Below are 14,956 nucleotides of genomic sequence, written 5' to 3'. Positions count from 1 at the left end.
TTTTGTGAAGGGAAGGTCGTGTCTCACTAACTTGATTGAGTTTTTTGAGGAAGTGACGAAAATGATTGATGAAGGAAGGGCAGTGGATGTTGTCCATATGCACTTCAGTAAAGCCTTTGACAAGGTCCCTCATGGCAGACTGGTACAAACGATGAAGTCACATGGGATCAGAGGTGAGCTGGCAAGATGGATACAGAACTGGCTCGGTCATAGAAGACAGAGGGTAGCAGTGGAAGGGTGCTTTTCTGAATGGAGGGATGTGACTAGTGGTGTTCCGCAGGGATCAGTGCTGGGACCTTTGCTGTTTTTAGTGTATATATAAATGATTTGGAGGAAAATGTAGCTGGTCTGATTAGTAAGTTTGTGGACGACACCAAGATTGGTGGAGTTGTGGATAGTGATGAGGATTGTCAGAGGATACAGCAGGATATAGATTGGTTGGAGACTTGGACGGAGAAATGGCAGATGGAGTTTAATCCGGACAAATGTGAGATAATGCATTATGGAAGGTCTAATGCAGGTGGGAAGTATACAGTAAATGGCAGAACCCTTAGGAGTATTGACAGGCAGAGAGATCTAGGCGTACAGGTCCACAGGTCACTGAAAGTGGCAACGCAAGTGGATAAGGTAGTCAAGAAGGCATATGGCATGCTTGCCTTCATCGGTCGGGGCATAGAGTATAAAAATTGGCAAGTCATGCTGCAGCTGTACAGAACTTTAGTTAGGCCACACTTAGAATATTGCATGCAATTCTGGTCGCCACACTACCAGAAGGACGTGGAGGCTTTGGAGAGGTTACAGAAGAGGTTTACCAGGATGTTTCCTGGTCTGGAAGGCATTAGCTATGAGGAGAGGTTGTATAAACTCTGATTGTTTTCACTGGAACGACGGAGGTGGAGGGGCGACATGATAGAGGTTTACAAAGTTATGACCGGCATGGACAGAGTGGATAGTCAGAAGTTTTTTTCCTTGGTGGAAGAGTCAGTTACTAGGGGACATAGGTTTAAGGTGAGAGGGGCAAAGTTTAGAGGGGATGTGCGAGGCAAGTTCTTTAGCCAGAGGGTGCTGAGTGCTTGGAACTTTCTGCCGGGGGAGGTGGTGGAAGCAGGTACGATAGCGACGCTTAAGAGGCATCTTGATAAATACATGAATAGGCTGGGAATAGAGGGATACGGATTCCGGAAGTGCAGAAGGTTTTAGTTTAGACAGGCATCAAGATTGACGCAGGCTTGGAGGGCCGAATGGCCTATTCCTGTGCTGTACTGTACTTTTGTTCTTTTGTTTCAAGCAGTTCAAGAAGGCAGCTCTCCACCACCTTCTCAAGGGCAATTAGGGATGGGCAACAAATGCTGGCCTAGCCAGCGACGCCCACATCCCACGAACGAATGAAAAACAGGCCTTTATGTCTTTCCTGAAGTGTGATGCCCACAATTGTCCACAATACTCAAGCTGAGGCCTAACCAGTGATTTATAAAGTTCTAGCATGCGCACTTTGCTTTTATATTCTATTCCTCTATTTATTATCCCAGATATGGAGGACTAATGTGTTGAAATGTTTTATCTTATTTAAATGTAAAATTTTTGCATAGACGAAAAGGTAGCAGGAAAGTCATAGCCCCTCAACTTGATTTAACAAAGTATGGATTTATAATGCAACTTTAGTGGCACTGTTAAGTGGTTTCAGTGTAGCTTAGAGACCAGAATGAAACCAGAGAGAAGCCAAGAGACACACCCACTGGATTTTACCCCACATCGAATGCAAGTCAGTACAGATTGAGTTCATTGAGCACTTTTTAAAACTTATCTTGGAGTTGATTTAAATGTTGAGTGTGGGTGGGCCTGTCTATGCTCTCATACATTTAAGCTTTACTAAGAGAGGAATTTGGGCAGGAGAACTGGAATTTGAGTCGGGCCTGACTGGAACCATCGTTGTATAAATTTCAGTGTAAAGTTACTGTTTACAATGCATATGTTGATTATGCAGATAGGGTTAAATGGAGTAGACTGTGGGGAGGCTGGTGTGGAACATTATCAGCAGCATAGTCCAGTTTGACCTGTCATGCTAGGCCCCCACCTGCTGAGAACGAGGCACATTAATTTTTTCATGAACATTGATTTTAAACTGTTACTATAGTGAAGAAAGGGTTGTTAAACAGATCAGCCGTGGTTGGAAAAGACATTTGCATATTAACAGATGGTGATTGGTAGGAAAAAGGACCATTCCTGACCCATTCAACCCACAATGGACCTTTGATCACCGGGTATTGTAAGAGGAGCAGTCTCTGGAATGCTCCAAGGTGATACAATCCAAGACGTGGTCAGACCAGTTAGTCACATGACTAACCTTCTTGGCAACCTGGGCTTTACTGAATTGTACGGACAATTTGAACTCTGTCTATTTACTCTTGGACTGAGAAGCTCTCTCCTGTCTGCTCCCATCTCTTTCTTACAAGCCTCTGAATTCACTGAAGACACATGAACTCCAAGAGAGAGTCTCCTACAGCGAACAAGGTTTAAGAAGAATACTGGGCCCCAACGAACAGCAAGGTCTACCTACAATCAAGGACTGTACAGTGAGCTTGAAGAACCGTTGCAAAAACTCTTCCGATATTGTCTCAAACTTTTCTACTTTATTTTTATTCTCTTTTCTGTCTCTGTTTGCATGTGTGTATCACATATGCATGCGAGCTTGGGCGCATCTTGTATCTGTAGGCATCAACCGAATTAGAGTTTAAGTTGAATAAATTTCAACTTTTCTTCTTTAAACCCAAGAAAGCCTGTTTGTGCTGGTTTCTTTGCCTTATAATTGGGAAGTGGTGAACAAGGATTCACCAAGGGGGAGCTAAAAACACGGTGTGTTTAAAATTAAACCCTGTTATGGTAAGACCAGGTGAAAGCTGAGAGGGACCCCTAGACACCTTTCTCACCTGGTCATAACAGACTAAATGGCCTGTTCCTTTGCTGTTAATTCTATGATACTCCTATATTGTAGATATTATATATCTATTATTAAAACATTTTTGGTAAATTAGTTTTCTTTTTTTTTTCCTTTCAGCAACAGAGAAGAAGCCCAAATGGGTGGGGCTTGGATTATGTTATGTCTTGCTATCCTGTTTGTTCTTTTCAGTCACTTCACTCTTGGTGAAGAAGATTGAAGGCATTCATGCTCTGGAAATCAGTGGGATTCGATGTTTATTTCAATGCTTGTTTACATGGCCCATCATTGTATATAATGAGTAAGTACAAAAAAAGCATCGCGTGGCTTGCTATATGATGCAAGTATTATGTTTGGAGTTACCATTAGCATAATGAAATACATATATCATATTTAGGATTTGTAAAACTGTGTAATTTGTGGAACAATTCTAAGGGGCGTGTTATAAATTTTACAGCCCTCAAGATTCGATAAATTACCAAGCTGTCCCTTTAACAGTGATGTAAAGCTTGTTAATATTTGTTTACTGTAGGCATACAGTGTAGGTAAACAAATTTGACCAGTTTGGTTCGCTGAGAACTGAGACTTTAGCTGCAAAAGCATAAATTGTTTTTGAACTGTTGCCACCTTTGTGTAATGTTCCTGTGGATATCATGGTTAGGGTTACAAACAAGTAAAAAATCATTTTCTTTCTATCTTGTATGTAAGCTAAAGCTTTCCTGATGCATTAATGGGGTAATTGTACTTTAATCTGTGGTACTGAGCGATACAACAGGGTGCATTGCCGTTTGTGGGAAAAATACATTGGCTTAAATATCCCAGACAAACTCATTTACCAAGTACTTACTGCTAGGCCTACAATGGGAGACTGGCAACTCACTGGAATATCATATTGAGTGATTTGGCCTCAGTGGTTTGTCCATCTTTAAATATATTTATTCTCTTGTCAGTTCAATGCTGATGATATGGACTAAACATAATCCTGATTTTAAATACTGAAATTACCTCCTGGTTGTTTGAGACATTCAAACTTAAAGATCATGGCAAGAAGTAAATATATTCAAGATTGCTTTTAGAGTTGCTTATTTTGTTACTTGAAAAGACAACAGCAAGACATATCAGATCAAGGATCGATGTCAGGGGAGAATTTAGTTTTTAATATGGTTAAACTGAAGTAGTTTAATATAATACAAATTAAGTTAATATCTTAATTAAACGCAAGACATATCTGATCCTTTCCAGACCTCCAGACAGGCTTCTAGTGTTCCCAACTCTGGATTTTCATCATCCAGGATCAGATTTTCACTTTCTCAATGGACTGCATCTCCAACTTTCCTAAAAGGCCTTGAATCTTTGACCTTCAGGCCAATGCTGGACTTGTGAACTTCCCATTGGGTCCTGATGTTGATTGCAGACTAGCTCAAATGAACCACTGTTCTGACCACGGCGCCCTTTATATTCATCCAACAGTGATAATGGAAGTCATTAAAAATGTAGTTTTATACATATGGAAAATGCTGGAAATATTGGCAGGCCTGTAAGCATCTGTGAAGAGTGAAACAGTTAACATTTCAGGACTGTGACCTTTCATCATAACTGGAAATCGTTACAGGTTTAACAAGTTTTAAGCAAGTACAGAGGCAAGGAAAGGTGGGAGAGGAGGAAAGAACAAAGTGGAAGGTCTGTGGTAGGGGGGAATGCAGGAGTAATTTAATGAAGAGCAGGATCATTACCAGCACTTGCTGTCTGAAAAATTGGAAGCAGTGGTTAGGATTCAAGATTGTTGAACTCGATGTTGCGTCTAGAAGACTATAAAATGCCTAATCGAAAAATGAGATGCTGTTCCTTGAGCTTTCGTTGAGTTCCATAAGAACATTGTAGGAGGCTGAGGACAGAGGTCAGAGTGGGAGTGGAGAACTAAAATGGTAAGCAACTGGAAGCTCAGCATCACACTTGAGGGCTGAATGGAGGAGTTCAGCAAATTGGTCCCCAATCTGCATTTGATCTCCCCAATGTTGGGGAGGTTGCATTTTGAGAAGCAAATACAATATACTAAATTGAAAGAAATACAAATAAATCGCTGTTACACCTGGAAGGAGTATTTGGGGCCCTGCACAGATGGGAAGGCAGGAAGTAAAAGAGTAGGTGTTGCATCTCCTGTGCTTGCATGGAAGGTGGAATGGGAAGGGCAGCGGGGTATTGGTGGTGAGGGAAGAGTGGACAAGGGTGTCATGGAGGGAATGATCTCTTCAGAATACTGAAATGAGAGGGGATGGAAAGATGTATTTGGTGGCATTGCGCTGGACATGGCAGAGGATAATCCTTTGCATAAGCTACTGGAGTTGTATTGAAATGCTCTTGCGATGAGATTTATGGTTTGACTTGCCAATGGAATTCTAATTTATTTTTAAAAAAAAAAAGAACTCTCCAAGAAAGCTGATCCTTGAACTCAAAATAAAAATGCACAGTTCAATGCCAATCTCCTGCAACCAATTTTCTAGAGAGAAAGAAAGAGAGTTGGACATTGCAGTGCAGTACTGAGGGAGTGTTGCACTGTTGGATGTGGCATTGTTCAGTTGAGATGTTAAATAGAGACCCTGTCTGCACTCTGAGGTGGACATAAAAGATCTCATGATACTATTTCAAGGAGTTCTCCCCAATGTCCTGGCCAATAATTTTTCTTCAATCAATATCACTTTTTTAAAAAAGACGTATGATCATGATCTCTTTACTGATTGTGGGATCTTCCTGTGCACACTTTGGTTGCTGTACTTCCTACAACAGTGACTACACTTGAAAAGTACCGCATTGGCTGTAAAGTGATCTGGGATGTCCTGAGGTCATGAAAGCCACGTGCAAATATTTTTCTTTCTTTTGCTCTTTCTCTTGTTTTCGTTTTCTTGCTGTCTTTCTCAATGAAATAGTTGAATCTGGAAGTAGCAAAGACATTGCTGAGAGTTTCATCAGCACATGGGCTGAAGTAGGAGAGAATTGAGAGTAAAGGGCCAAAGACAACAGCTTTTGTCTTTCCGTTATTTAACTGGAGGAAATTACGGCTCATCCAAGACTGGATTTTGGACAACACCAAATTAATGGAAGGGATGAGAGAGGTGATGCATTTGTAGAGCTGGGTGCCGTCGACATATATGTGGAAGCTGACCCTATGATATTGGAAAAGGGCAGCATGTAAATGAGGAATTGGAGGGGCCCACAGACAGATCCTTGGGGACTCCAGTGGTAATGGTACAATAATTGCCATTCATAATCTTGCAGTAAACCCACATTACTGCTCCTTAGAGTTTCTGGAAAATACTCTTCTTCTTAGGCAGTCCCTTGTGATCGAGGGTGACTTGTTTCCACTCTAGTTCGATGGGTTCTGAGTTAAGGCCTACTCGGGTGTGTAATTGCAACCCGACCCGAGCCCGACAGAGCCACATCCGACCCGGCTCAAGTCCTTTGATTTTTTTTTTTCCCGCGCCCAACCCGACCACCAGAATGAAGTTGATTATATTAAAGAGGTTGTGCTCTACCTTGGATGGAATCGCTCATTACAGGCTAGTGCGGAGTCCGGATGCACATTTCCCACCTTGACGCCTGGCTGTCACTGTGTCCGACCCAGCCCGATGCGCCCCGAGCCCGAATGCCGGACCCGGAAAAGTGACCCGACCCGACCCGAACCCGACACATGTCGTCTGGTTCAGGTCGGGTAGCCATGCTCTAGTTCTGAGATGGCTGATAAATACAATGTATGATCTGCAGACACTGCCGCATGAGGGGCAGATGGTGCTTAAGGGTCAGGTAGATGAGTAGCTTGGAGGTTTGTGCGCTCCCTTCAACGCCTCGACTTCACCTCCGAATGTTCCTGACAAAGTCCCACGAGTTGTACGATGCCTTTCCGAATGAGCTTTCTCCATCTAGGATGGTCACGAACCAGGGACTCCCACGAGTTGACGGGATGTTTGATCTCTTCCGGGATGCTTTGAGGACATCTCAAGTGTTTCCGTTCTCCTCCTGGGAGTCTGCTGCTGCGACCAAGTTCTGAGTAGAACAGCTGCTTCGGGAATCTGGTGTCAGGCACACAAACGTTATTGTTTGTGGCTTTTGCTGTCTGCTTTGGTCTGTCATACTCTACAAAATTGGCCCATTGAAAGGTTGTGAAATTCCTAGGGGGAGATTTTCATTGGATGTACAAGTGTAACCAAAGCAGAGGTGCCTCCAAATTTGCAAGGGAAAACTCAGTGCCTTGTACTGCTCACCATCCAGCTGACACCATCCTGAAAGGGGCTTATTATTAGGCAGCTGGAATGCTTGCTTGCTTCAGGCGGTAGAACCCTTTTAATATGCAAACTGGGGTCCTATGATGGGCACAGGACCTCAATTGCCATTTTGGGAGATAGGAGAATGTACTGTGCAAACTGTGCCCGATTTTACACAGCAGCACAAAAACAGTAACTTTAAAACGGCTATTGCTGGGCCAGTACTAACGGAAGTGCTTCTCTGGGCTGCACAAATAATGTGGGACACTGCCTCCCTGTGCTCCCATGCTATCACCCCACACCATTATTTATGCATTTGCCTTCCCCCGGGCCTATCATTCTCCTGGGTCAAAGCCCAAGCCATGGTAGATGCCCGTTTTTCCCCCACCCATAAACCACGGATGGCATGGTTGTGAGGTTTTAGATGGACTTTCCCTCCTTCCAGCCCCATCAGGTGGGCAACTGGTGTGGTCCAGCAGTCAAACCTCCCATCCCCACCCCAACAGTTAAAATTTCTCCCTATTGTTCGCTACTGTTATCCTGCAGTACTCTGCAGCACCACATGGTGGCTGATTCCTTCTTGCACAAGGGTAGGATTTTAGTGATCTCCAGAGTGCGAGACTGTGATATCAGTTATGTGAGACGTTCAGAACTAACATGTAATTTGTTCCAACCGTTGGCAGGAGCAATTTGAAAATGAATGGGGAAAATCAGTACTTGTAAATAAAGCTAAGCCAAGAAATAGTTCCCATTTAATCTCCAACCAAATCAAGAAACTGAAGGTAAAAAAAAAATGTATGACGGTTAAGAGAAACGCTTGCACTACATTTTAATGCTTTAAAAATCTGTCGTTGTTTTGCAGACTAGACTTGCTGGGACCAAAGGGATTACGAATTTTGATTTTCATGCGAGGGATCCTTGGTGCTACTGCTATGATGCTGCTCTTCTATGCCATTCAACAGCTGCCTTTGGCCGATGCGACGGTCATTATGTTTAGTAACCCGGTCTTTGTTACCTTATTTGCATGCATTTTTCTGAAGGAAAAATGCACTTTGTGGGATCCTGTCTTCACTGCCTTTACTTTAACTGGGGTAATCCTCATCGCCAAGCCTCCATTTCTCTTTGGCTCACAGGTTTCTGGAATTGAAATCGACTACAAGAGTCGCATCAAGGGGACTGCCGCTGCTTTCGGAAGTGCAGTCTGTGCGGCAATGACGCTGACAGTGATTCGGAAAATGGGCAAATCCGTTAATTATGTCCTTTCCATCTGGTACTACTCAGTGATTGGATTAGTTCTATCCGTGATTGTGGTCTCAGTCATTCAGGAATGGCGCCTGCCCTTCTGTGGGATCGATCGAGCATTTCTTATCCTGATTGGCGTCTGTGGATTGGGAGGTCAGATCTTTCTCACAAAAGCCTTGCAGATTGAGAAGGCTGCATCCGTGGCTCTTGTGAAGACCACGGAAGTGGTGCTGGCCTTTATACTTCAGTACTTATTCATCAATTATTCCCCCACCTGGTGGAGTTTGGGAGGAGCACTTTGTGTGACAGTTGGCACCACTGGAGTTGCTATCCGGAAATGGTACACCAGCACCAGAAAGACCAAGAAAAGCCAAAATTAACCGTGGCTTATTATGTTTTGTAATGAAGTAGAAGATCTGCTCGGGAAGATAGGCAAAATTTGAATGTAGTTGTTGGTGGAACGCTGAAGCAACTTGTTAAGAAAGGCAAGGGTAACTGATTATCTGCTTCCTGAATACAATAATTGAATACTCATACCCTTAACTGTTATTTTCTCAGGATGATACAGGAATAAGAGCAATTATTTAAATTGTTAATCTTTAAAAATTATTTTTAAAGAATCAAAATTAAATTTTTTGTAATATTGTATACTTTTGACGAAGCACAGTTGTGACAAGATAGTTCAAAATCTCATACTTTGTTATTTAGACAAACATACTCTTTCAGAGTTCAGCAGACTGTCCTTGACCTATATGGGTGTCGGTTATGGCTCTATGGTAACTCTGCTACTTCTGAGTCAGAGGGTCATGGGATTTAGCATCCCTCTAGAGACTTGAACACATAATCTGAGCTGATACTTTAGTGCAGCACAGAGGGCATGTTGCTTGTTGGAGGTGCCGCCTTGTGGGTGAGATGATAAAACAAGGCCCTGTCTTCCCCTTCACGTGGCTGTAAAAGATCCCACGGCACTGCTCAAAGAAGAGCAGGTGGGTTTTCTGGTGTCCTGGTCAACGTATGTCTCTCAACAATGACACATTATCTGGTAATTTATCTCCTTGTTCTTTGTGAGACCTAACTGTCCGCAAATTGGCTGCCACCAAGGACTACACTTCAAAAGTATATCATTGGTTGTGAAGCACTTTGGGACTTCCTGAGGTCAGTAAAGATGCTCTATAAATGCAAGCTCTTTCTTTTTTAGTATTCTGATGGGGCTCCAGCACTATAGATGTGTGATTTTCTGAAATTATAAATTAACTACAGAATTATTTAACCTGCAAACTGTTTGATAAAAGTAGATCCTTCAGAATGTTCTCACTTTAAGAACAGATAAAACTTCAATGCTGCATATGTAAGAAGAAATATGATTACAGTTTAGTGTAGAGTAACCAAGTTAATTTTGTTCACTCAATACACCATTCTACAGTTATCCAGCAGCCTGTAGTATATATGTACTGATTATGAAGCTAACGATTAAAGGTGCTAACTGACCAGCCTTCTGCAGCATGTTCCAAACGGTAACCAGAACTGCTGAGTACACGTTAAGTTCCAGTTTTCTACATATAGAACACAGTGTCATCACAACAATACAGCATACAGTGCATTCAGAATAATCAATCAGGCCACTGTGCCCACATAGAAAAGGACTGTTGAATTTGCAGAAGAGTATTTCACTAGTTTTGGCCACTTCTGCAACTACCTTTTGTAGCAAACATCAGAATGTGCACATGGAGGATCAACTCTTAATATTGAATTATATTTATACTTAAATACTTGCACTAAGTTGCGAGGTTATTTATTTTGTCTGGTGTTAAACAACCTCACTTCATAAAGCATGAAACAAATGTTTTGTGTAAATAGCAATAATATAGGCTGAATTTTATCAGCACGCGTGCGTGCTCGCGGCCAAGCGCTGTGAAAGCAGTGGCCTTTTGACAGATGTGCCGTGGGGACTCATTTAAATGGAGGGGGCAGAGTGGCCACCCCCGATGACATGGGGCGGCCGCCACGTCTCTGACAACAGTGTCGGCACCAGCTCCATTTTTAAGGGGCTTCCAGCCCTAAGATTAAATTTGACATTTTTAAAGGTATCTGGTCAGTGAAACTTTATATTAAGATTTGTGCACACCTGCAATCCCCTGTCCAACTACCCCAATGCACATAGTAATTTTTTGGTCTTTCCTCCCCCCCCCACCCCCCCACCCCCCAAAAAAAAATTAGTTAGCAGTAATCACCTTCTCCCCCCATCACCCCTATGAAATTTATTCCCTTTGACCCTAAACCCCTTCCCACCATCCCCACACCCAATGAAAAAGGTTTTCCACCCTGCCCCCACCCTGATAATTTTACTCCTCACCCCTGTCTTTCCCGCCCCCGCCCCCCCCCCCAGTGTGGTGTTCCGAAGGTGCGCGGGTTTTGATCGGCGGCAGTAAAATCGACGTGGGACAGCTACCAGCGGCAGGTAAGTTAAATTGCGTTTCATTACTGCTCATTTGAATATTTAGCTGACGGCCCTGCCGCTTGGCGGCGGGGAGTCGCGCCTAGGTCCCACCGCCACCGGAAATATGCAGCGAGCCCTTCTCGACATTGGGAGTCAAGGCAGGCCTATCCCCGTAGAATTTTATGGGCCCCCCTGCTGCGACCCACGGCATCGAGGGGCTGTTTAAATTCAGCCCTATATGAAGGTTTCGATGGACAAAAGAACTTAAAAGTATTGCACAATTGTTTTGCCTTTTTTCCAATTTGAAATGATCCTACCAATGAGCTAGCAATGACTGGGAGTGATATTGTACAGATGTTTAACACATTAGATATCAAATTTCCCCCCTCCACTATTTTTAATGGAAGTGTTAATCCATTTAAATAAACAGTTAGTTCCTCCATTTAAAATAGCAGCGAGAGGAATTTGATACGAGTTTAAGTTGTTCCATGATAACATTGCTCCCAGTAATTTCCAGGCTTTGGTGTCTGTCTTTCTCTTGTCTGTTATAAACTAATTCATTTATAGGTTAGACTAGAAAAGAGTTCCCATATTTTGGAGATAGAGGAGAGGGGTATGAAGAACTTGTTAAGAGGAACAAGGTTATAGGATTCTTTATTCACCAAAGATCATAGACATGCTGTCAAATATCCAGCCATATAGAGCAGTTACATGTTCTGTGGGCTAAATATCAGTGGTTAGTTTGCAGTGGATTTTGTTGAACTATTTACAGGTCTTACAAGACTTTGATTTTCCACAATTACATTTTTAAAAAGCCATCAGTAATCTCAAATTCTACAAGAGATTTTCTCCAAGTCAGTTTTGTATTTTGTTTCTCTTTTTCTCTCATTTTCTTTTATCCTCCAGTCTTTATTTTATGTTTCTCTCCTCCATTCCCTGCCTTGTATACCATTGCTGTTTTTCATTGTTGTTTACCCACCAGTTTTTATTTGTTTCTGTTGTCTCTGTTTGCTGCTTGCCTGACTGCCTTTTCCATTTTCTCTGCCTCGCCGTTTCTGCAAAGCTTCATGTTGCCTGTTGGTTCAAACGCTGTGCTCCTCCAATTCTGACCTCTTGTGCATCTCCAATTTTGATTGCTTCACCAATGGCACCCTTGCTGTTAGTTATCTAGACCCTAAGTTCTGGAACTCCCTCCCTAAACCCCTCCACCTCTGTCTCCTCCCTTAAGTCATTCCTTAAAACCTACCTCTTAAGCTTTTGGCCAATAGTTCCTAATGTGGCTCGGTGTCAGATTTTGTCTGACAATGCTCCTATGAAGAGCCTTGAGACATTATTACATTAAATGCACTATATAAATGCATTTTGTTGTTATTGCCTGCCTCTCTTTCACAGTCTGGTCCATACACAGGTGGCCTTAGAGAGGGAACATGTAGGCTTGGGGACTTCCAATACTGTTGGGCACTGCAGGGAATAGCTTCTATTGATATCGATTAGTACTGTGACTGAAATTATGAGTTTATTTTTGCTTGTTTAAATTTTATGGTTAATTATGGGTGGTTCCTCCTTAATCTGAGGGACCGTTTGTGCAGTTGCCTTTCTGGGGCAACCCTTTGTCAATCCTATTGGATGTTTCATTTAAAATAGGCAGCTGAACACCCCCCCCCCCCCCCCCCCCCGCCCCCCTCTCTGCAAATTCCACATTTAAAATCGCAACAAGAAAGGATAAAGAGTTTGCTGCACCAGCTGCTGTCACTTCCAGCCCATGATTCTGCATCCGCTAACTTGGTAGAAAACTAGGAAATGGGATTATGTAGTTTCCAGTTTTATTTTGTGTTCCCTGTTTGCGCCAGGTAGCTGATGCATTGAAAATTTTACCTCCCTCTATCTCTGTCTTCTGTATCTGTCCTGCAACAATGATTTAACTTGACGTAAGGCAGTTGCGTTTTTATCCATTTATTTAATCTTTCATCGCAACATCTTTCATAAGACCATGAATTGGGAGCAGGAGTATTGGTATGGTAGAGTACAAAAGGGCGGAAACAAAAAGGGGATCTTGGAGTAATGACTGACTCACTGCTGTCTTAATGAACTGTATATCACCAAATCTTGTTTATCTCCAGTGTAAAATTAGTTAATGTGAAATATAAACAAATATGTAGCTACATTTTGTTACATTTGTTAATTGAGGCAACATAAGGCCTTCTGTGAGCAGCCCCTAGTAAAAGGTGTGCCCAGTGATATGGATTTACTGTGGTAGGATATCATATGGCAGTTGGGGAGTTCACTGTAGATGAAGCTGGGCTGAATGATGTGTACAGTTTGTACTAGCTGAACACAGTGGGTGGCATGTTCATGTTTGTTTTTATTATATACTAACAGTAATTATTAGGGAATAGCTTTAGCAAAGACGACACAACTGACATAAAATGTTGGTGTGAGAGGGAGAAGAGTTCAAAGGCTGTCATGATTGGGTCTGCATGTGAATACATTGCCAGATTTCAGGAGTCATAAAGTACCAGTGTCCACCACAAATAAACAGTCAATATTCAGTCCAAATGTATGGAAGAAATACTTTAAGTCATCAGTTTGTATTTTGGAGTGAATTGTTCTCCCATTGCTCCTGACCTATAATTTGAGCTCTCGTTACTACCCGCTGCTGCTAAACAATGCTTAGTTTGTCGTTCGAAGAAGCCAGCCCTTTCTGTCTCCCAGCGTGCTTTCCCCTCTCTCAAAGTCTTCTCCCTTTTATGAGCTCATTGCCATAGACACGGTTGCTTCTTTTCATGTTTTACTTACTAGTTCCTCCTTGATGCTCCACAGCTGCGATAAACCTCTGCTCTGCTTTCTGGCCTTCTCTCCTTTCTGTTTGTTTTTCTCAAGGGCTCCTTTCAAAAAATAAATTAGTTAACTTGGAGATTCAATGACACTCTCTGCTTTAGACAAAATTATCGAACTCTTGATCTTATTTAAATATTTTCCCCATTGAATAATCTGCCAAAATCCAACATGGCGACAGTGTATGGCTGATTTTTACCTTCAGTGGTGGTGGGAGACCGGCCACCTGTTATACAATCAGTCGGACTTTCCTTTCCACTTAGTTCAATGGAGAGGCAATTCAGGCTGGGTCTAGAATGGGTGACTGGTCTGTGTGGATTCTGTGATCTGATTTGCCCTTGCTAACCACATGATACTGTTTGCATAGCCTGCACAGAGCAACCAGTAATAGAAAAAGATGCTACAGTCACATATCTGTAGGGGGTCATTAAATATAAGGTAGTCATTAATAAATCCACCAAAGAATTCAAGAGAAACTTCTTTACCCAAAGAGTGGTTAGAATATGGAGTTGTTGAGAGGGATCGCCTGGAAGCATTTAAAGGGAAACTGATAAACGTATGAGGGAGAAAGAAATGGAAGGTTATGCAGATAGGGCTAAATGAAGTCGGGTCGGGAGAGGCTCAGTTGGAACATAAACACCAGCATAGACCAGTTGGGCCAAATGACCTACTTCTGTGCTATAAATTCTGTTTAATACCTGCAATCATATAATCAGACGATCTTACAGATACAAAGTTTTTATAATGTCCTAAATTTCAGTCATGACAATGAATGCTATTTTAAGGTATTTCCAACTGCTTTTTAAAATATATTTTTTAAATTTTTTGAGAAAAATGTGATGTATTTTCACTTAATAGACTTTGTTGGAAGACTATATATTTAAATTAAATTTTTCAGTATGAGTAACTTTTTTCTAATTACTGGGCATAAATACCTGCAATGAAATGTCCTGTGTGTATTTTTCTCAATAAATATGAAACATTTATGGCAGACATTATGTGGTTGATTTGGCTGTGTTTGTGTTATCACATGATTAAATGTTCCTTCTCCTGATCTGTAATATAACATTTCCTTGCTATTGTAGCATTTGTATTCTGCTCCTCCCCCGAGTCACTTCCTTTGTTTTAGCTTTGTGAGCTTAGAAATGAAATCTCTCTGGATGGTTCAGCAGCAGCTAATATGTGCCCTACAAAATTAAGGCTGCAACCCTTTCAAATGTTTTCTGCTTTCCCCTCTTCAAAACAAAACAC

The 14,956-nt window shown here is 42.1% G+C and overlaps 1 protein-coding gene across 1 annotated transcript in view; it reads left to right on the top strand.

The window, feature by feature from the left end:
* The window catches only part of LOC137380866 (solute carrier family 35 member G1-like), an 18,019-nt gene extending 3,330 nt beyond the window's left edge, over positions 1–14,689 (top strand). The window contains exons 2-3 of the mRNA XM_068053275.1: positions 3,056–3,236; positions 8,054–14,689. Coding sequence (XP_067909376.1) covers positions 3,056–3,236; positions 8,054–8,813 — 941 coding nt within the window. The 3' untranslated portion in view covers positions 8,814–14,689. The remainder of the gene's footprint in view (positions 1–3,055; positions 3,237–8,053) is intronic.
* The last annotated feature ends 267 nt before the right edge of the window (positions 14,690–14,956 follow it).

Source organism: Heterodontus francisci, chromosome 20 (genome assembly GCF_036365525.1).
Source record: "Heterodontus francisci isolate sHetFra1 chromosome 20, sHetFra1.hap1, whole genome shotgun sequence".
NCBI lineage: Eukaryota > Metazoa > Chordata > Chondrichthyes > Heterodontiformes > Heterodontidae > Heterodontus > Heterodontus francisci.
Note: the sequence above shows the minus strand (reverse complement) of the source record. Positions and strands in the feature narration are given on the sequence as shown.